The 23,751-nt window shown below is 36.6% G+C and overlaps 1 protein-coding gene across 8 annotated transcripts in view; it reads left to right on the top strand.

Annotated features, from left to right (window-relative positions):
- SHLD2 (shieldin complex subunit 2) overlaps window positions 1–23,751 on the top strand; it is a 165,824-nt gene that overhangs the window by 115,717 nt on the left and 26,356 nt on the right. For all 8 annotated transcript variants that reach the window (XM_057530488.1, XM_057530487.1, XM_028164603.2 and 5 more), the window contains 4 exons: window positions 159–1,700; window positions 5,281–5,388; window positions 21,594–21,788; window positions 22,128–22,262. In XM_057530488.1, the coding sequence (XP_057386471.1) occupies window positions 159–1,700; window positions 5,281–5,388; window positions 21,594–21,788; window positions 22,128–22,262 (1,980 nt within the window). The remainder of the gene's footprint in view (window positions 1–158; window positions 1,701–5,280; window positions 5,389–21,593; window positions 21,789–22,127; window positions 22,263–23,751) is intronic.

Here is a 23,751-nt window from a genome sequence, read left to right as displayed (position 1 = left end):
TATATTTATTACTTTTATAATTAAATGGAGTAACAATGTAAATCATCTATTAATTATGTTTTTGATTCATAGTTTATATTTGCTTTGGGGATATAAGTTAATATCAACTTATAAAAATTTAATGACAAAGGCTTATTTTAGATTTTTCATTTTTTCAGAAACCATGAGTGGAGGATCTCAAGTCCACATTTTTTGGGGTGCTCCAGTCAGTCCACTGGAAATGACAGTATCACAGGAACCAACTTCTTTAGTGTCCACTGCGGACCCCTGGAAAGAAATTCAGCTTTTGTACAATCACCATTCCTTACATCTGAAGGATGAAAAATGCAGGCACAAAAGTCTTGAGGATTATCAGGACCTGGAACCTCTGGACCCTCCAGATCTTCCTCATGGTCATTTTCCAGCAAACTCTGTGAACAGATCTGTTCATGTGAAAGATGACTTCACACATTGCATTTCTGAAACACAAACTATAAAATCCCAGAAGAGTCACCCCTTGGGGTTGAGTGATAGAACCAACTCCAGTGATCAAATATGTGGATTTAAGGCCGGATTTCAACATTTAACTGAAGAAGAAAAGTATCAAAAGCTTTTCAGTGAACATAAGAGAATCACAGATGAACAGCATAAAGATCAATCAAATATACATGGTCAGAATGTTCCAAAAAATTCCTTTCAGTTAGATCATAAGTGTGCAGCTATATTGGATGTGGTCTGTGGTGCTGAACAGACTAATACGGGGCCAGGAGCTATGGAAACAGACTGTGCACCAACAGAGCATCAAGAAATACAAAACCAGTGTCTGGAATTCTTTTCCTCTAGCACAGTAGACAAACCAAGGCCTGAAGGAACAGTTAGGAAGGTCTCAGGCCTTAAAATATCCACTGATACTGAATTTCTCAGTGTAATGACCTCCAGCCAGGTTGCTTTTTTAGCTCAAAGGAAGTATAAAGGGCAGAATTCTGTAAATAAAGGAACGATTAAAATGGAGATTGAACCAGAGACAAGCCATGGGGAAATAAGAATAACTGAAGATAATTTGATTCAGCCCAATGATGATTCTACAGAAGGATATGAAGGTGGACAGAACCAAGCCTGTTCCCTTGAACTTTTTAGTCCTGTTTGTCCTGAAACAAAAAATAGCCACATTCTCTTGAACACCGATAAAGGTCTTGAAGAAAATATAGGATCTCAAGAACTTTTCAGTTTTGATGGTAAATTGCCACCAAATGAGATACGCATTGAGTCATGTAGCTCAGGAATACTGTGTTCCCAACTAAATACCTTCCACAAAAGTTCTATTAAAAGAAGTTGGACCTCTGAAGATAAATCAGGCCATCCTCAAGCTCTATCTGAAGTCCCCCACGTCGCTAAGAAAATCAAGTTGATTTCTAATGAGAGAGATCATACTGTAACAATGCACCAGAGGAATGTGTCTGGATTTAAGGGCATTAAAAAAACATCGTTAATAAAAAACTGTGATTCTGAAAGTCAGAAGTATAATTGTTTAGTCATGGTGTTATCTCCATGTCACGTGAAAGAAATAAACATAAAATCTGGACCAAATTCTGGCTCCAAAGTGCCTTTAGCAACAATTGTGGTAATTGACCAATCAGAAATTAAGAAGAAGGTTTTTCTGTGGAGGACTGCAGCGTTTTGGGCACTTACAGTGTTTCTTGGAGATATAATTTTACTCACGGGTAAGGTCATCATGGTATACTGGGAGTTTATTTTACAGAGCTGTGGGCTTTTTCCCCCTCCCACTTTAAGCCTTTGAGGATTCTCTCTTTACCATTTGCCTCTCAGGGTTCCAGCAATGATCGAGTTCCTTATGGCATCCGTGTTGGTCTCCTCACCCCTTCCCGGGGTCCTGTGTGTTGCCATTTCTGGGCGTTTGTCTGTCCTTCTTAGCTCTGTCCCTCCTTCCCACTCATCTTCTCCTTAAGAAGCCTTCTCTGCTTGCTCCTCCTTTCATTCACTGTGCTAGCATTCATGTCGTGTATCATCAGGCTCTTTCTTTGTTTTTTATAGTTTTATTTATGTATCTTTTTTTTACCATTTTCCTTAGGTGTATTAACCATCTTATGATAAAAGGACAATATATCTACTACTTAATCCCTAATAAAGCTGTGCACACTACATTCTTATTGAGGGAACATAGAATTTCTATTGCATTTTAAAATTATTAAAATTACTGTAGGGCCTTGAACAACATGGGTTTGAACTGCATGGGTCCACTTATATGTGCATATTTTTCAATAGTAAACACTACAGTACTCCACTGTTAGTGGTTGGTTGAATCCGTGGATGTGGAGGAACAAGGGATATGGAGGGCTAACTGTAAAGTTATAGATGCGTTAACCCCACGTTATTCAAGGGTCGCTATTAATCACATTTGGAAATATGGAAAAGAGAAACTCCTGGTATTATACCAACCTCATATAACCGCCAGTGGAGTTTTTTTTTTTTTTTTTTTTTTTTTTGCCAGTGGAGTTTTGGAGTGTTACCTTCCTCTTATCTTCCCCGTGCTTCTCAATCTGTGTCTGCATACATGGGTAATAGCTGATATTTATTGGGAACTTACTTAGTGTCAGTCCCTGTTTCAAACTTCACGTGTCTTTCAACTCATTACAACAACTACATGAGGAGAGCACTGATTATCATCCTCATTTTTCAGCTGGAGGAAATTGGGACCTAGGGAAGTGAAGTAACTTGCCCACTGTCACCCAGCTAGGAGGTGGCAAAGCAGGGTTTCACCCAGACTCCAGAATCCCTACTCTTAATATACAATTGTAATCATGAAAAACAGTTTGTATCCTGCTTTTTCACGTGAAAAAAGAAATCTTAACATTTTGTTACATGTCCTTTATTGATTTAAAAATCAACACACCAGTGTATTAGGGCAGAGATACCAGTCATTTTAAGAGTGAATCCCAGGACTTCCCTGGTGGTGCAGTGGTTAAGAATCTGCCTGCCAATGCAGGGGACACGGGTTCGAGCCCTGGTCTGGGAGGATCCCACATGCCATGGAGCAAATAAGCCCTTGCACCACAACTACTGAGCCTGTGCTCTAGAGCCTGTGAGCCACAACTACTGAAGCCTGCGTGCCTAGAGCCCCTGCTCCACAACAAGAGAAGCCACTGCAATGAGAAGCCCACATACCACAGCGAAGAGTAGTCCCCGCTCGCCGCAACTAGAGAAAGCCCGTGCGCGGCAACGAAGACCCAACACAGCCAAAAATAAATAAATAAATAAAAATAAATAAGTGGACTTTCCAATCTTAATTAAAAAAAAAAAAAAAAAGAGTGAATCCCAGGACTTCCCTGGTGGCGCAGTGGTTAAGAATCTGCCTGCCAATGCAGGGGACACGGGTTCGAGCCCTGGTCCAGGAAGATCCCACATGCTGCGGAGCAACTAAGCCTGTGTGCCACAACTGCTGAAGCCCACATACCTAGGGCCCGTGCTCCGCAACAAAGAGAAGCTACCGCAGTGAGAAGCCCACGCAATGCAACGAAGAGTAGCCCCCGCTTGTCAAAACTAGAGAAACGCCCGTGGGCAGCAATGACGACCCAACGCAGCCAAAAATAAGTGAATAAATAAATAAATTTATATTAAAAAAAAAGCATGAATCCCAGACCAGGATGAAGTTGATTGAGCTTAATAGCACATCTAAAGAAAGAATGTGATAGAGAAGAGGTGTGGGTCAGCCTTAGAAGCTTATAAAGAGAAATCAAGGCAATCACTGGTAATTCCTACCGGATGGTTTGCTGGGAGAGTGAGAACCTTAGCTAATATACGCTGGTATTTGTGTAAGATTGTCAGGTGCAGTCCCTACTGAAGAGATGAACATGGGATTGTAACAGCTTGGCGTAGTCTTGTCTCACTGGCGGTATCCTCTTATTCGTTGGCAGCTCAGGTCATCTAACTCAGCTCTGTTCTGATTCAGTGTTCGCTGAGCAGCCCTTTCCTTATGACTTGGCTTCCAAGGTGTAAAACTGCCTACAAGGTGAGAACAGGCTGCAAGTGTTGTTCTTTGGCAATTAATGCCTTGTTGTATATTTAAACAAAAAGATGGTGTTCTGTTTTGGGTTTTTTTGTCTCATTAACTGAGCTTATGCTGCAGAGCTGAAATCTATTTTTGGAGTGCTGAAAAAAATGAGGTTCCCCAGACCGTAAAGAGAGGGTTAGACCGTGGACCATGGTTACTTTACCAAGGCATTACTGTCACTGTGTGTGCCTCCCAGGAGGCCTTTTCCTAGCAGATGGAAACTCAACCCTGCTATCTCTCTCTCTTTTCCTAGTGTCCATACAATTGTTAACAACTAGGTAACATTCTGTGAAGTGATTTAGCACAATTTACTTAACCATTTTCCTATTATAGTATATTTAGATTATTTCTATGAACACCTTTTTTTTTAACAGGGTTTTTTGTTCTGTTTTGCTTTATTTCCTTAGGAAAACATAGTATCTAGTTCACAATTTCTGAATAAGAATGCCTTATGTTGTGCTTATTAGCAGAAGGGGTAAATGCATACTGAATATTTTTTACTCTTCTAGGCACTACTGCTTTGGAATGAACCACTGCTTGGCTTCCTGGCCCTAAATTAGTCACTTTTTTTTTTTTTGGCTGTGTTGGGTCTTTGTTGCTGTGAATGGCTTTCCCTAGTTGTGGCGAGTGGGAGCTACTTTTCATTGCAGTGCTCAGGCTTCTCATTGCAGTGGCTTCTCTTGTTGCAGAGCATGGGCTCTATGCGCGTGGGCTTCAGTAGTTGCAGCACACGGGCTCAGTAGTTGTGGCTTGTGGGCTCTAGAGTGCAGACTCAGTAGTTGTGGCGCGTGGGCTTAGTTGTGCCGAGGCATATGGGATCTTCCCAGCCCAGGGATTGAACCCGCGTCCCCTGCATTGGCAGGCAGATTCTTAACCACTGTGCCACCAGGGAAGTCCCTATTCACTTTTAATTTATCAGAAATATACATTGTACCATTTGCCTTAAGTGAACAAAAGCCATTAAACTTCTGTGGAGCAGAGCGTCCATATTGATATTGTTTGAATATACAGAAGCAATTTTGTTATTTTACCTACATACAGACATACCTAGGTTCAGAGTTCAGATTTGCTATTTTATCATTTTGTTTCTTTAGGCAGATGATTTACCCTATTTGAACTTCAGTTGGCTGGCACGTGAGAGGCATGCACAGTATTTTGCTATGATAGGTACGTTAACCACAATGTGAAGGAATTTTTGGCATGATCAGAACTTTTTTTTTTCCCCTTTCTAGATGTTACTATTCATGAGGATCATTGGGTTGGTGAGACAGTACTGCAATCAACATTTACCAGTCACTTATTAAATCTTGGGAGTTATTCATCTGTCCATCCTGAAGAATGTAAGACACATTTTAAATATAATAATTTCTTAGTATTTGAAGTGTATTAGAAAAAAGTAGGGTTAAAATGGTAATGTTACAAAATGTCTTCTAAACAAGTTAGCTGAAAGGTATTGGTTTATTTTCTTAGTAAGAATGAAAATAGAATTTACAAAAATGAACTTGTACAGTATAATCATATTTAAGAAATATTGGGGGCTTCCCTGGTGGCACAGTGGTTAAGAATCCGCCTGCCAATGCTGGGGACATGGGTTCAAGGCCTGGTCCGGGAAGATCCCACATGCCGCGGAGCAACTAAGCCCGTGTGCCACCACTACTGAGCTTGCACTCTAGAGCCCGCGAGCCACAACTACTGAGCCCACGTGCCACAACTACTGAAGCCCACGCACCTAGAGGCTGTACTCTGCAGCAAGAGAAGCCACCGTAACGAGAAGCCCACACACTGCAATGAAGAGTAACCCCCGCTCGCTGCAACTAGAGAAAGCCCGCGCGCAGCAATGAAGACCCAACGCAGCCAAAAATTTAAAAAATAAATAAATAAATTAATTAATAAATAAAATAAATTTCATTTTAAAAAAAAGAAAAAAGAAATATTGGGGTTCATGTTTCATTTTCTTATTTTTCTTAGAGTCAATATAGTCATGGTTCTTAACCTTTTAGCAAGTCATAGACCTTTTTGAGAAGCTATGGGCCATGTCTTCAGAAAAACAGACTTAAGTAGATAGATATAAAACCTTGCATATCATTCCAAGTGGTTCCAGGGACCTCCGAAGTTCTTCCGTGGAGTTTCTGAGCCCCTGGAATTCTTGAGATAATGAAAAGAGGGGGTTGTATGGCAAATACATGTTCAGTTTTAAAAGAAACTGCCAAACTATTTTCCAGAGCGGCTCCTACCAGCAGTGTGTCTTGTAGATTCTCTGCATCCTTGTCAGCATTTGGTATTGTCCTGTTTTGAAATAGTAGCCATTCTAATCAGTGTGTAGTGATATCTCATTGTGGTATTAATTTGCGTTTCTCTAATGGCACAAGACAGATCTAATAGACAGAATATAACTAAGGACATAAAAGATCTAAATAACATAGTGAACAGTGTTGATCCTATGAATAGGGTAGATCTTATGTATATAAATTGAAGTCTACATTCTAATGATAGAAATATGCATTTTTGTCATGTGCCCACAACACAGTCAGGAAAATTGATCCTATTAGGTCATAAAGAAAATGTCAGTAACGTCTATAAAGTGGAATTATTACAAACACGCTGATCAAATGGTATAAAACTAGAATTTATTAACAACAACAACAACAGCAGGTCCTATATCTGGAAATTTTAAACCTATTAAAAAAATCCTGGGTGAAAAAGGAAATACAAACTGATATTATACAATTTAAAAAAAAATAATGACAATGAAAACACTGCATGTCAGAATCTCTGGGATGCATTTAAGGGAGTTATCAAAGAAAAATTTATTAGCTAAACTCTTTTTATCAATAAAAATGAAAGAATAAAAATAAATGAATTAAATTCCAAACTCAGAAAACTAGCAAAAGAACAACAAAGTAAAGCAGAGAAACAGGAATGAAATAATAAAGGTAAAAGCAGAAATTAATAAGAATAAGAATTAAAAAATGATAATTTTAATAATAAATCAAAATCTTGTTTCAAAAAAAGATAGATGAACCAACTAGTTAATCTGATCAAGAAAAAAGGGAGACATGCACCCCAATGTTCATTGCAGCACTATTTACAATAACTAAGACATGGAAGCAATCTAAATGTCCACTGACAGAGGAATGGATAAAGAAGATGTGGTATGTATATAGAGTGGAATATTACTCAGCCATAAAAAAGAATGAAATAATGCCATTTGCAGCAGCATGGGTGGACCTAGAAATTATCATATTAAGTGAAGTAAGTCAGACAGAGCACTCACATGTGGAATCTAATTTTTTAAAAAATGATACAAGTGAACTAATTTACAAAATAGAAACAAACTTACAGATATGGAAAACAAACTTATGGTTACCAAAGGGGAAATGTGGGGAGGAGGGATAAATCAGGAGCTTGGGATTAACAGACACACATAACTATATATAAGGTAGATAACCAACAAGGACCTGCTGTATAACAGGGAGCTCTACTTGATGTTCTGTGATAACTTATATGAGAAAAGGGTCTGAAAAAGAATGAATATATGTATATGTAAATGGAATCACTTCATTGTACACCTGAAACTAACACAACATTGTAAATCAACTATAATACAATAAAGTTAAAAAGAAACAAAAGAAAAAGAAAAAATAAAAGAAAAAAGGGAGAAAGCACAAAGATACAGAGTAAATGACAAGGAGGAAATAATCATTGAAACAGAAGTTAAAAACCAATAAAAGGGAACTTCCTTAGTGGCACAGTGGTTAAGAATATGCCTGTTAATGCAGGGGCACAGGTTCGATCCCTAGTCCGGGAAGATCCCACATGCCACGGAGCTACTGAGCCTGTGCGCCACAACTACTGAAGCCCGCGCGCTCTAGGGCCTGCGTGCTGCAACTACTGAGCCCACGCGCCTAGAGCCCACGCTCTGCAATAAGAGAAGCCACAACAATGATAAGCCCACGCACTGCAACGAGGAGCCTGCGCTCACTGCAACTAGAGAAAGCCCGCACGCAACAATGAAGACCCAAGACAGCCAAAAAAAATAATAATAATAATAATATGTTAAAAAAATAAAAGGCTATTTTACAGAACTTAATGCAAATAAATTTGAAAAAGCTAGATATATAATTTTCTAGGGAAATACAGATTGCCAAAATTGATCCCGTTAGAGATAGAAAGCTTAAACTGACCAGTTTCTATAGAAGAAATACAGGGAATTCACTGGCCGTCCAGTGGTTAGGACTCTGTGCTTCCATTGCTGGAGGCCCCGGTTGGATCCCTGGTCCAGGAACTAAGATCCCACAAGCCGTGAGGTGCAGCCAAAAATAAAAATAAAAAGAATTAAGGAACTACCATACAGAAAAGTGCGAGGCCCAGATAGTTTCATAGGAAATTATGCCAAACCTTCAAAGATCAGATAATTCCAATGGTGTTAAAATTATTTCAGAGTATTTTTTTAAATTAATTAATTTATTTTTGGCTGTGTTGGGTCTTTGTTGCTGTGTGTGGGCCTTTCTGTAGTTGGGGCGAGCAGGGGCTACTGTTTGTTGCGCTGAGTGGACTTCTCATTGCAGTGGCTTCTCTTGTTGTGGAGCACAGGTTCTAGGCATGTGGGCTTCAGTAGTTGTGGCATGCGGACTAAGTACTTGTAGCTCACGGGCTCTAGAGCGCAGGCTCAGTAGTTGTGGTGCATGGGCTTAGTTGCTCCATGGCATGTGGGATCTTCTGGACCAGGGCTCCAACCTGTGTCCCCTGCATTGGCAGGCAGATTCTTTTTTTTTTTTTTTTTTTTTTTTTAAAAACAGTTTTTATTTATTTATTTATTTATTTATTTATTTATTTATTTATGGCTGTGTTGGGTCTTCGTTTCTGTGCAAGGGCTTTCTCTAGTTACAGCAAGTGGGGGCCACTCTTCATCGCGGTGCGCGGGCCTCTCACCATCGCGGCCTCTCCTGCTGCAGAGCACAAGCTCCAGACGCGCAGGCTCAGCAATTGTGGCTCACGGGCCCAGCCGCTCCGCGGCATGTGGGATCTTCCCAGACCAGGGCTCGAACCCGTGTCCCCTGCATTGGCAGGCAGATTCTCAACCACTGCGCCACCAGGGAAGCCCGGCAGGCAGATTCTTAACCACTGTGCCACCAGGGAAGTCCCTATTCCAGAGTATTGAAGAAGGAAAATTCCTAATTCCTTTTATAAAGCAAATATAACACTGACACCTAAACCAAATAAAGACATTACAAATAAAAATACAAACCAGTATTATACATGATTATTGGTACAAAAGTTTAAACAGAATTTTAGTAAACAAAATCTAACACCACATTAGGAAAATAATGACCAAGTGAGATTTATTCCAGAAATGGAAGATTTGTTCAGTATTAGAATATGCATGAGTATCATATTTCATATTAATAAATCTAAGGAAAAAATTATATGACTATCTCCATAGTAAAAGCACTCCAGGAAGTAAAAATTGAGGGATACTTTCTCCTTCTATCAATAAGTACAGTTTCAGTACAGTGCTACAGTTACAATACAGTTGATACTGTATCAAAAATATAGATATGCTTAGCCCTAATGCCTAATCTTATTTAATGGAGAAACACTAGAGGCATTTCCACTAAAATCAGTAATAAGATAAGAATGTTCACTATCTCTGCTATTCTTCACCATTATATATAGACTTATTAACCAATGCAATTAGACAAGAAGAGACATTTGAATGGGTGAAGAAGAATAAAAACTATCTCTATGTAAAAATGCTTTGATAACATATCTGGAAAACTCCAGGGACTCAAAGATAAAATCAGTTCAAACAATAAAAGAATTCAGTGATGTAACAATACAAAAATTATTATTTAAAAAAATCAATAACATTTGTATACACAAACACCAAACAGAGGGCATAATGGTAGGAAAATACTTATTTACAATAGTAATAAAGAAGATACTTCAGAATAAATTAAACAAGAAATGTGCAACACCTATATGAAGAAAAATTTTAAATACACTAGAAAAAAATGAAGACATGAACAAATGGAAAGACAACGTTCCCTATTCTTGGATGGGATGACTCAACATTATAATGATACCAATTCTCCTTAAGATAATTTATAAATTCAATGCAGTCTCAATAAAAATACCAACATGCTATGTTATGGCATATACAACTTGATACTAATATTCATATGGAAAAACAAACATGCAAGAATAGCTAGGAAAACAGAAAAACTAGGAAAGCTAGGAAAAAAAAACTATGAGAGACTAGGCTTATCAGGCATTGAAACATACTCTAAAGCCCCCATAATTAAAGCAGTGTGATACTGGTGCATGAATAGGCAACTAGATCAGTGGAACAGAATAGGGAGACCAGAATTAGACCACATATGTATAATTTAGTATATGACAAAGATGGTAACTGAAACCACTGAGGTAACGGTTAGCTTTTTAATAAATGGTGCTGAGGTAACTGGGTAGCCATTTAGAAAAAGATAAGATTATATCCATTTTGGAACCAGATAGGGTAAGGGAGTCCCCAGAGAAAGAGAACCAGGCATGGCTTTCTTGACACAAGAGAAGCCGTTTTTGGCCTAAGCCATTTTGTGGTCTAAGCATGGCCATAATGCTTGTCCTTGAACAGGTCTCAGTAATTAATGATCTTAAGGGAACAAAGGAATGCAGAAACCAATGACTGTTATCAGGGAAGAGAAGTAACAATAACAAAGATAAAATATCAGTTGTAAAGATTCCCAGTTCTGTTTCAAAGGTAAAGATTAGCCTGAATTGCTGAACCACCAGATCAACTGGAACCTAAGGGATGATGATTTTGACCTTTTCCAGCTTGGACTCTGCCAACTGCCCAAGTCCCTTCATGAATACGCATACACCAGCCCAAACCCCTTCATGAATATTCAGGTACCCTTAGCTTAAAACTTATGCAATTTTGCTGTTCGGGGAGACACTGCTTTGGGAATGATCACCAGTGTTCTCCTTACTTGCTGCAAGTTATAAATCCTGCCTTCTCCCCATCTTTGACTTGGTAGTGTCTTTTTTTTTTTTTTTTTTAAACTTTGGGGGTTTTTTCTTATTTATTTATTTATTTATTTATTTTTATTTATTATATGGCTGTGTTGGGTCTTCATTTTTTCTGTGCGAGGGCTTTCTCTAGTTGCGGCAAGCGGGGGCCACTCTTCATCGCCGTGCGCGGGCCTCTCATTATCGCGGCCTCTCTTGTTGCGGAGCACAGGCTCCAGACGCACAGGCTCAGTAGTTGTGGTTCATGGGCCCAGTTGCTCCGTGGCATGTGGGATCTTCCCAGACCAGGGCTCGAACCCGTGTCCCCTGCATTGGCAGGTAGATTCTCAACCACTTCGCCACCAGGGAAGCCCGGTAGTGTCTTTTGACTTGACACCCACGAAAAGGTGAACTGAGTTTTCAGGTGACAAATTCTCACAGCAAATAGAAGAATAAACTCCAAATGGATTAAGAATCTAAATGTAAACAGATGGAGAGATATACCATGTCCTCGGATTGGAAGAATCAACATTGTGAAAATGACTAGACTACCCAAAGCAATCTACAGATTCAGTGCAATCCCTATCAAACTACCAATGGTATTTTTCACAGAACTAGAACAAAAAATTTCACAATTTATATGGAAACACAAAAGTCCCTGAATAGCCAAAGCAATCTTGAGAAAGAAAAATGGAGCTGGAGGAATCAGGCTCCCTGACTTCAGACTATACTACAAAGCTACAGTAATCAAGATAGCATGGTACTGGTATAAAAACAGAAATGTGGATCAATGGAACAGGATAGAAAGCCCAGAGAAAAACTCACGCACATATGGTCACCTTATCTTTGATAAAGGAGGCAAGAATATACAATGGAGAAAAGACAGCCTCTTCAATAAGTGGTGCTGGGAAAACTGGACAGCTACATGTAAAAGAATGAAATAAGAACATTTCCTAACACCATACACAAAAATAAACTCAAAATGGATTAAAGACCTAAATGTAAGGCCAGACACTATCAAACTCTTAGAGGAAAACATAGGCAGAACACTCTATGACATAAATCACAGCAAGATCCTTTTTGACCCACCTCCTAGAGAAATGGAAATAAAAACAAAAATCAACAAATAGGACCTAATGAAACTTAAAAGCTTTTGCACAGCAAAGGAAACCATAAACAAGACGAAAAGACAACCCTCAGAATGGGAGAAAATATTTGCCAATGAAGCAACTGACAAAGGATTAATCTCCAAATATACAAGCAGCTCATGTAGCTCAATATCAAAAAAACAAACAACCTAATCCAAAAATGGGCAGAAGACCTAAACAGACGTTTCTCCAAAGAAGATATACAGATTGCCAACAAACACATGAAAGGATGCTCAACATCACTAATCATCATTAGAGAAATGCAAATCAAAACTACAATGAGGTATCACCTCATACTAGTCAGAATGGCTATCATCAAAAAATCTACAAACCATAAATGCTGGAGTGGGTGTGGAGAAAGGGGAATCCTCTTGCACTGTTGGTGGGAATGTAAATTGATACAGCCACTATGGAGAGCAGTATGGAGGTTCCTTAAAAAACTAAAAATGAACTACCTTATGACCCAGCAATCCCACTACTGGGCATATACCCTGAGAAAAACGGTAATTCAAAAAGAGTCATGTACCTCAATGTTCATAGCAGCACTATTTACAATAGCCAGGACATGGAAGCTACCTAGTATCCATCGACAGATGAATGGATAAAGAAGATGTAGCACATATATACAATGGAATATTACTCAGCCATAAAAAGAAACGAAATTGAGTTGTTTGTAATGAGGTGGATGGACCTAGAGTCTGTCATACAGAGTGAAGTAAGTCAGAAAAGGAAAAACAAATACTGTATGCTAACATATATATGGAATCTAAAACAGATGGTTCTGACGAACCTAAGGGCAGGACAGGAATAAAGATGCAGACGTAGAGGATGGACTTGAGGACACGGGGAGGGGAAGGGTAAGCTGGGATGAAGTGAGAGAGTAGCATTGACATATATACACTACCAAATGTAAAATAGATAGCTAGTGGGAAGCAGCCGCATAGCACAGGGAGATCACCTCCGTGCTTTGTATCCCACCTAGAGGGGTGGGATAAGGAGGGTGGGAGGGAGATGCAAGAGGGAGGAGATATGGGTATGTATGTATATATGTAGCTGATTCACTTTGTTATAAAGCAGAAACTAACACAACATTGTAAAGCAATTATACTCCAATGAAGATGTTAAAAAAAAAGATAAATTACAAAAAAAAAAGAATCTAAATGTAAAAAATAAAACCATATAACTACTAGAAGGAAACATAGATGAATTCCCCTCTAAACCTGGTGAAGGGAAAGTCTTTCTTACTATTACTCAGAATCCAGAGGCAGTAAAATACAAGACTAATACATTTACCTATGGAAAAATAAAAATTTGAATGACTAAAAACAACATAAAGTCAAAACACAGCTGGCATACTTGGAGGGAATATTTGCAACATACATCTAAGACAAAAGGGTAGTATTCCTAATATGTGGAGAACTCTTAAAAATTGAGCAACAGCGGACCTGATGGAAAAATGGGAAGTAGACGCGAGAAATTCAAGTTAAAACAACACAGATGTCGTTCACCTGTCAGATTGGCAAAAATTAAAAACTAGGACAACACATTCTGTTGATGAGGCTGTGGGGGAGAAGGCTCTTTTACACATCGCTGGTGGGAAGGTAAATTGCCACAACCCTTCTGGAGGAATATTTGGTGATACCTAACAGAATTACATATGTACGCAGCTTTCAACCCAACAAGCTTACTTTTAGGAATCCATCCAGAAGATACAACTATCAATACAAAAATATGAAAATACATCGGAACAAGGTTATTGTTTGCAGTGTTGTTTATAATTACGAGACATTGAAAAAATTGAAATGCTCATACATAGAATGGTTGATTAAATTATGGTACAGTCACATAGTGGAATACTATGCAGGTGTAAAAAGAGTCTATGAAGTGATACGAAGTGATTTCCACGACATATTGTTATGTGAAAAATAAAAAGCCCCCAAAAGCATATGTAGTATGCTATCCTTCATCTAAGAAAGAAGGGAGGAATAAGAAAATATACATGTAACTCCTCATTTGTGCAAAAAAAATGCAGAAAGGATAAACCAGAAATAACAAGATTGGATACCTGCAATCTTGGGAAAGGTTGGGAAAGGGTTAGAAAGAAAGAGGGAATGAAAATAAGGTAGCATCAATGAGAGAGATGAAAGAGGGAATGGAAATAGGGTAACATTGATGAGGAGGGAGCGACATTTCTTTGAGTATGTCTTTTTGTGTGGCTCTGTCTCACAGAACCACGGTGATGTTTCATATACCCCCAAAAATAAATGATTAAAACCAATTAGAATGTGGTGGAGGGGGAACCCAAAATGGAATGAACACTGACAAATGAGCCCAAGAGTATTACGGATGAATAAAATAACTGCACAGAAGGGTGGGGGGAAAAAGAACAAACTTAAGAAACTGGAAAACAGTGTATTGACTGGATTCTGTAAGGCTAAGGAAAAAAACGTACATAAATGCTGTAATCTAGTTAGTAAAAGTGTTTCTCAAAGAGGACTGGATTAGCAACAACTCTGTATATGTACTAAAATTGAACAAGTAAGTAAATAGATTGTAGATAATGAGAATTGGGTTTCTCACTGTTAAAGAAAGAAGTTATATTTAAAAAAGAGGGAAGGTTAAAAGGAACCTTTTGGATTAGAGCTAGAAATACTAGTATAAGCTCATGGTTTTCAATATATAGATAGATAAGCATATAGATAAAGGGATACAGAAATATAGATATATGTGTATAGGTGGGCTACTATGCTTAGTACATATATTTCCTAGTTCTGTCTGCTGAGAGGACACAGAAGTAGTGACACCTCAGTAAGAATGATCATACCTAGGGCCCAGATCTTGGTCTGTAAAAGGAACCAGCACTGCTAGAAGTGGTTGATTACAGGACTGGGACAGCGAAAATACGAGAAGAGCCTGGAACATCTGGTGGTGTCAGAAAAGGGTTGTTTTGAAAGAACACAAGAGCCAACATGAAGGACTACCTACTAGCCAAAACTGGAACAATTTAAGGAAAAAAAGAAAAGATAGTATTGGATTATAGCCCATAGAATAAGATATTTATGGGTTCATACTGAAATAAATAAACATTCAACTGACTGACTTACAAATTAAATTAAGTAAACAAACAAACAAATAAATAAGAGCTCTTCTTCACAATTCCAATGACTAAATTGGAATTACAATGAATAAATGTGAGAAGAAAAAGGAAAACAGAGAATTACCATTAGGTAACCACTTCAGTAATAAATATTGCAAACAAGGATCCACTGATAGATGCTAAAATTAGTAGATGGAAGTTTGGGGAGAAAAAACATTGCATAGTCTCAAAATGTCTCCCCAAAGTAGTTATCAGCTTACAAGGAGAAAACCAACTTACAAGGCAGACACCAACTTAACTGGGTGATTAAAGTAAATATCAGTATTAAGGATATCATGAATTCCTTGCTATGTTGCATTGAAAGGGAGACAGCATAATTTTTGTGGTATTCTTGCCAAAAATGCATAACCTCATTTCAGTCATGAGAAAACATTGGGGAAACCCAAATGGAGGGACATTCTACAAAGTAATTGATCAATACTCTTCAGAAGTGTCGAGGTCATGAATGACAAGAAAGACTAGGGACTTCCCCAGTGGCGCAGTGGATAAGACTCCGTGCTCTCATTGCAGGGGGCCTGGGTTCGATCTCTGGTCGGGGAATTAGATCCCACATGCGTGCCGCAACTAAGACTTTGCATGCCACAACTAAGGAGCCCACGTGTGCAACTAAGGAGCCCACGAGCCACAACTAAGGAGCCTGCCTGCTGCAATTAAGACCACACGCAACCAAATAAATAAATAAATGTTTAAAAAAAAAGACTGATAACTACTGCAGACTGGAGGAGACTAAAGAGAAATAACAACTAAATGTAATGTAGAATCCTGGATAAGATGCTACATAGAAGAAGAATATTAGTGGGAAAATTGGTAAAATTTGAGTAAGATTTATAGTTAATATTTAAGCAGTATTAATTTCCTGTTCATAATTATTCTGTACTTATGAAGATCTTCACATTAGAGGATATAGGATAAGGAATATAAGAGAACTCCACTATTTTTGCAACTTTTTTGTAAGTCTAATATTAGTTCAAAAAAAGAAGTTAAAAAAAGCCATATATGTTCATCTCAAAGGTACAAAAAAGCTTTTGAAAATAAAATTCAACCCCTATTCATTGGGAATAGAAGGAAATTTATTTTAAATTCATAAGGAGTATCTTTAAAAAATCCAGAGCAGATATCTTAATTGGAGAAATATTAGAAACATTCCTTAAAAAAATTAGGAACGAGACTAGGATGCTGCTGTTACTACTTTTATTCAGCATATTATTGGAGATACTAACCAGTGTGAGAAAACATGGAAAGAGAAATTTCCAAAAAGATTGGAAAAGAAGAAATAAAGCTGTCATTATTTACAGATGATGTGATGGATTATTATAATTATTATTTATAGATTTACAAAGGATCTTTCCCCTCTTAAAACTACAAGCAAATTATTAGAAATAATGGGAAAGTTTAGCAAGGTGGCCAGGTATAAGGTTAATATACAAAAGTCAATTGCATTTCTAGAGTGGAGTGACTAACAACTAGTAACACAAATAAAGAGAAGGCACCATTTACAATATTATCATGTGGTACTAAATATCTAGTAAGAAATTTAACAATTTTGTTGTTAAATGAAAAAATTAAAAATTAAGAGAAATTAAAGAACTAAATAAACATATTTTGTTCACTGAAAGATTTAACATTGTAAAGATTTCAGTTCTCTCCAAGTTGATCTATAAAGTCAGTAAAAATCCAATCAAAATCCCAATAAGATTTTCATGAAATTTGATGAGATTATTCTGAAATTCAGTAAAAATCCAATCAAAATCCCAATAAGATTTTCATGAAATTTGATAAGACTATTCTAATAGGTAAAAGAGTAAGTGGTCAAAAGCAGCCTGGGCATTTATTGTATTTATTTATTTATATTTATATATATATATTTTTAGCCTGGGCATTTTTGAAAAAGAAAAGCAGGAATAATTTGCCCTCTTAGATATCAGGATTTAGTGTGAACCTATAGTAATTAAAAACAGTATGGTTTTGGCTAGTTGAAGTCAGCCAATTTTTAATTTTGGGATTTCTTTAAAGGATTAAAGTTTAGAAAAAAAAAGATTAAAGTTTAATCTTTTATTATGAGCATTCGAAGTTGCTACATCTTCGAAAGCATATTTCCAAGGAGCTAAATGGCTTTTATAAATGTTTTATAGATGTTAATACAATGGAAGGGTAAAGAATGTTTTACAATAATGAAAATAACATGGTATGTAAATATTTTGCAAGGGATTTGAGAGACAGATGTTGTAGATAGTTCTGGTTTTAAGACTGATCTAGATTCAAGTGAGATTGCTCTAGTTCAGTAATTTCATAAAAATCTTAGGATCTAATTCTGGATGGAGAATATCCCATGGAACCTGGGGAGCTTCAGGTTTTGTAGAACAATGTGAAAAACCTTGAGCTAATTAAATAACCTTTAGAGGTTACTTCAAATTTATTTTTATACTTACATAGGAATTTATATTGCCTTGTTTTTCACAGGTTACACAAGTTAGTAGCTAAATAAAGTATGTTCTAAGGCTTTTTTTGTTTGATTTAGGGAAATAGTTAACAGTTGATACTTTGCTAATATTGCAATTGTTTTTCTTCTGAAAGAATAAGTCAATTTGGTTAGTTTAGTTAAGAGTTTTTTTTGTTTTTTTGTTTTTGCAAGGTGTTACAACTCATGAGAGCCTTCTTACTTTTGATCAATATGTGTATTATGCTCTTGTTCTTTCCTCATTACAGTATGGTGTTATAAATTTTACAAACCTAGTCCTGATAATGTGACAGGATATAAATTTATCTTAAATATTATTAAATTAAGAATATAAATCTAAGTTTTAACACAATGTTTTCATGAAGTAGGCTGTTTTATTTGAAATCTAAGTAATCAGATGTTTCTGTACAAATTTTTATGAAGTAAGAATAAGCAAATAATTTGATATTAGCAATCTTTTTTCCCCCAAAAAAGCTCTTATTGTAGATAAAGAATAAAGAATAAAGAATAAAGCCCAGAGATGTTAAGTACAAGTTCAGAGGAGTCATTATTGACAAAGTCAGAATTGAACCGTTTTTCTGATTCCAAATGTGCTGGAAATATTGTGAAGGAGGAATCAGGAGGCCTGGTGAATAAACTGTGGAAGGAGATATCTGGAGTTGGGTTTTGCTGTAACCTAATTGGTCTCCTTATCCCCACTCTTCCCCTTTTTCTCATTCATCTTTCATACTCTCTGTTCTTTTCTCTTATGCTCATTATCTTTGTTATGCTATCACCATTATTTTATAAAATTCATTTAGGAATTGAGTGACCTTAATTAGAATAGATTTCATGTATCAGATTCTAAAAGCTTTAGAACATTTGTTTTTATCCATCCACTCAGCTGTGCCAGAAATCTTGATGTCTTCTGCAGTCTTTTCTTTACCCTCCACATCTAATTGCTTCTTGGATTCTACCTCAGAACTAGTTCACAAATCTATCACCGTTTTCCCCTTCAAGCAGTCTTGCCTGGTTTCTAGTCCTTTCATCTGCTGGATGGTCACTAGCCTTCTAAAAGTTCTTCCTACTCTTTCGTCTATGAAAATTGATTCCTCTACATTAATGCGTCCATAAACTTGGATGGGAAGACCTTACATCTTTTTTTTCCTTACAGTTTTATTGAGATATAATTGACATACAGCACTGTATAAGTTTAAGGCATACAGCATAATAATTTGACTTAGGTACATCATGAAATTATTATCACAGTAAGTTTAGTGAATATCTCTCATCTCATATAGATACAAAATTAAAGAAATAGAAAAATATTCTTTTTCCTTGTGATAAGAACTCTTCGGATTTACTCTCTTAACCATTTTCATATATAATGTACAGCAGTGTTAATTATATTTATCATGTTGTACATTACACCCCTAGTACTTATTTATCTTATAACTGGAACTTTGTACCTTTAGACTGTCTTCATCCAGTTCCTCCTCCCCCCACCTCCATCTCTGGTAACAGTAAGATATTACATCTTTGTTTTCACTAATTGCTTATTGAAAATTAGCATTTCCTTCCATTATGAATAAGGTGACAATCCTCAGTAATATTATCAATACTTGTGACTTGGTCACCAATGGAAAACACATATATTTTCATATCACATTACAGTTGTTGAAGATAACTTGAATATCATTTATGCCCATGATACTTTGGCATACTTTGAAATTATAGTAGTTGCTGCATACTCTGCTATATCTTGTTATTTAATGTTTTAATGAGGCTCATAGGTTATCCCCAGTTTTAAAAATATTTTGATTACTGTATTTCCATATAATTGGTTTTACTATCCTATTTCATTTCATGAACTTAAAAATATTATTCTGTAATAAAAATGTTCTAAAATTAGATAATGGTAATAGTTACATAACTTTGTGAAATACTATAAAAAACACTGAATTGTACACTTTAAAAGGGTGAACTGTATGTATGTGAATTATATTCCAATAAAGCTGTTATAAAAAATATTATTCTGGGGACTTCCCTGGTGGCGCAGTGGCTAAGAATCCGCCTGCTACTGCAGGGGACACAGGTTCGAGCCCCAGTCTGGGGAGATCCCACATGCCACAGAGCAACTAAGCTCATGTGCCACAACTGCTGAGCCTGCTCTCTAGAGCCTGTGAGCCACAACTAATGAAGCCCGCGCACCTAGAGCCCGTGCTCCACAATAAGAGAAGACACCGCAATTAGAAGCCTGCACACCGCAACGAAGAGTAGCCCCCGCTCGCCGCAACTAGAGAAAGCCCACACGCAGCAACGAAGACCCAACACAGCCAAAAATAAATAAATAAATAAATAAATAAACTCTATTCATTAAAAAAAAATTATTCTGATAATGGGTCTCTATGCTTTATCAGAATATCAAAAGCGTCTAAGGTACATAAAGTATTACCAGCCCCTTCTCTTTACCTGGAAATATACTTTCCTTCCCAGTTACTACCTAGAAACCTTTTATTAGGCATTTTTCCAAAACCTTGCTAAATATTTCCTCAGTAAAGCGTCTTCCAACTTCCCGGGGCAGTTCTTTTGGTGTGCTCCTAGGAATGCTTACATATACTGCATATACCCTAAGCCCATTGTTGGTTATCAACCTCTAGGTTGATAATTTCTTCAGCCTTGGGTTCATGTCTTTGTGTCCCTAGCACCTGGTATAATGCCTGGCACGTAGTGGATGGTCTACTGATGAGTGAGTGAATAATGAGGCTTTAGTGTGGCACAAGAAATACGTTAGGATGAAAATGATACTGGGAGAAGGAAAGAAGAATCATTTATTTTTTTCTATTGAAATCAGTTAATAGACTCTGCTTTTTAAAAAGTACTCCTGTTTTTTGCTAAGATCTTATTTTTCGTCAACAATCAGTCATTTATTCAAACATACCTCCCTTTCCTTCAGGGAAATTAAATTTTAATCAGCAAAACTAATCAATCTGTACATTTATAATGTGTATTTTATTGTATGTAAAGTACATATAAAAATGAGGAAAAAAATTGAGACAAGAGAGAAAAACATCTAAGTAGCATAATGACTTAAGAATTACATAATCGATCTAACAATCAAGATAAATATAAAGTAGTGCATGCACAAATGCCAAATGAGAGTTAGAGATAAAAACTAAGTTCAGGGGAAGGAGAAATCACTGGGAGTCTATAGTGGTTGTTTTTCTGTGTAGTATTTGGATGGGGAGAGAGGAGGATGACAGCATTATAGCCAGTGAATATAGTGAAGGCAGAGGCTTAGCAGTGGGAAAGAATAAGGCATGTTCTGGGAGAGCCAGTTAGTGGAGTCTTCGAGTATTTCAGATGAGAAATGCTAACAGTCTTGAGGAAGAATAGCAGTGGTTGGGATAGTTGAGGAAGACGTGATCAAATCAGACTCCAGGAGTTAGGGAACTGGTTGGATACAACAGGGTAATGGAGGAATCAAAAAATAATTGAAATATTGGTCTTGGTTAATTGGTGGAAAAATGATATTATTAACAAAATAGAGAAGGGAGCAGGGCAAGTTTTTTGGAGATCGTAAATAATTCCATTTCCATTGGTTAAAAATATCAAGCTTATTTTGGCATCTAAACTGATTCAAGAATAAGCTACATGTTTTATAGAAATGAAAACATGTTTTACATTTAATCACACTTTACAACATAAAAATCAGTTCTAAGAAGATATGTTATCAGGAAAATATAATGTTTCCATTTTTTGTACATGTGGTCTTTTTTTTTCTTTCTTTCTTAGATTCCAGTATGGTTAGTGATATTGTACTTCAAGACTTACTGGCGTATGTGTCTTCAAAACATTCCTATCTCAGAGATCTTCCTCGGAGGCAGCTTCAGAAAATGAGCAGTATAGAATTTGTAGAATTGGAGCAGCTTCAGCCGGACGTGTTAGTCCATGCAGTTCTAAGAGTTGTTGATATCATTATACTGACAGGTAAACATTTTGGGTGCCTCCTTAATTTTAGGTTATACAAAAATTAAGATACAATAAGGACCTACTGTATAGCACAGGGAACTATACTCAATATTTTGTAATAACTTATAAGGGAAGAGAATCTGAAGAAGAATATATATATGTATATTCTTCTGAATTGTGCTGTACACCTGAAACTAACACCATATTGTAAATCAACTATACTTCAATTAAAAAAAATTAAGATACAGGACCGTCTTAGTGTACCATTTGGTTATCAGTAGATATAATTAGACACTGAAGTACGGTATCACATGTAATAGAGTAATGCCAACTAAAATATTCCTTTTCCTTTTCCAGAGGCATTATACAGTTATAGAGGACAGAAGCAAAGGAAAGTTATGTTAACAGTGGAACAGGCCCAAGGTCAACATTATGTGCTTGTATTATGGGGTCCTGGAGCAGCCTGGTACCCTCAACTTCAAAGGAAAAAAGGTAAATACACCAAAAAGCATTTAATCTATTTATAGTTAGGTAAATGATTAATGCTTATGAGCCTAAGATGAAGAGACTCTGGAGATCAGACTACGTTTGAAATATAATTGATCATGATTGAATATTCTTTTGCAGATTTCTTCTGTTATAATTTTATACCTCCTGTAAGCAATTCAGTGATCTAAAAAGTCCTCTACAATTAATGGTAGCAAAATAAAATCTTTTGTTTATTCCCAGGTATACTACTTTACCTTTATAGTGAAGATCTTACCTTCTTTGGATAATGTTGTTTAAAAATTTAATTCTGGAGACGCTTCTACAATTTTTGTTCAGCCAAAGTACTCTGATAAATAAACTTCTCTCTGGTTATAGGGCAGATGTTAGGGGAGTTGCATTAACTCTTTCAAGTCGCTGTGTTACTGTTTAATAAATTACTGTGCCCCAGGTTTTTATTCCAGTTGTTTTAAAAGTGTGGACTATTAGCCATCCATAGAATGTTCATGTTTAAAGTATGACACATGATTACATTTTTCTTTAAAGCATAAGTTAATCACTTATGATGTATTGAATTAAATGGAATTGATGTTTCAATAAAATAGTATAACATCTTCTTTTTGATATTGTGAGATCCTTTAGCTGCAACAATCAGAAACAGTTTAATTACTGGCTTACGAGTTATTTTACTCTGCTAAATTAATTCAAAGATTAAGTATGTGACCCATTCTTTTTTACCTGAAAGAGTTAATGTTTCTTTGCAAACTTCTATTTCAAAATAGTTATCTAAAGATAAGATCTATCACATCGTCTCTCTTAATCATTAATAGCCCATAACTAGGATTTGACTTTTGACTTTTATGTTAAGATCAAGCAGTGACAAACATTTGTTTGGTTGAGAAATCTGAAACATGTGTCAATGATAGACAAACCATCGTTGTTGACCACCATGTCACGGCCAGGAACATGAGTCTACTGCATGCTGAGCAGAATGTAGGTCGAAGGTGTCATTCCAGTTACAGTGGAGCTGTAGTGAAGCAGATTGCTCCATGCTTAATATGAATATTCTTTTAAAACTAATAGTTATTTGGTTAATAGAAGAGGAATTGTAGTTATCTCTAGATAATTCTGTGATATTTAGGTTAATATTGAAAATTTATGAATCCAGGAATTAAGGTATAGTTGTTCTTTGTTCATTCATTCAGCATATTTATTTATAATCATTGTTTTTTAAGTTTTAATATCTACCTTAATACCTCAAGATCATTCTTTCTAAAATGGGAAAATACCAATTTTGAAGGATCATTTAAGTAAGTGATTCTACTTTCACAAATTGTTAGCATTCTGTCTATTCATTTAGTGTATCTTTTTTTTTCTTAAGGCATTCTCTGTATTATTCTTTCTGTACTGGGCCCTGGTTTTACTTGTTCCCAAGGAAAACAAACTCACATTTAGGTGATATAATCAGAAATGATCGTCAAGCAGTCATTACTGA

The sequence above is a fragment of the Balaenoptera acutorostrata genome, chromosome 16 (assembly GCF_949987535.1).
Source record: "Balaenoptera acutorostrata chromosome 16, mBalAcu1.1, whole genome shotgun sequence".
Classification (NCBI taxonomy): Eukaryota; Metazoa; Chordata; class Mammalia; order Artiodactyla; family Balaenopteridae; genus Balaenoptera; species Balaenoptera acutorostrata.
This window is presented reverse-complemented; position numbering and strand designations above follow the sequence as displayed.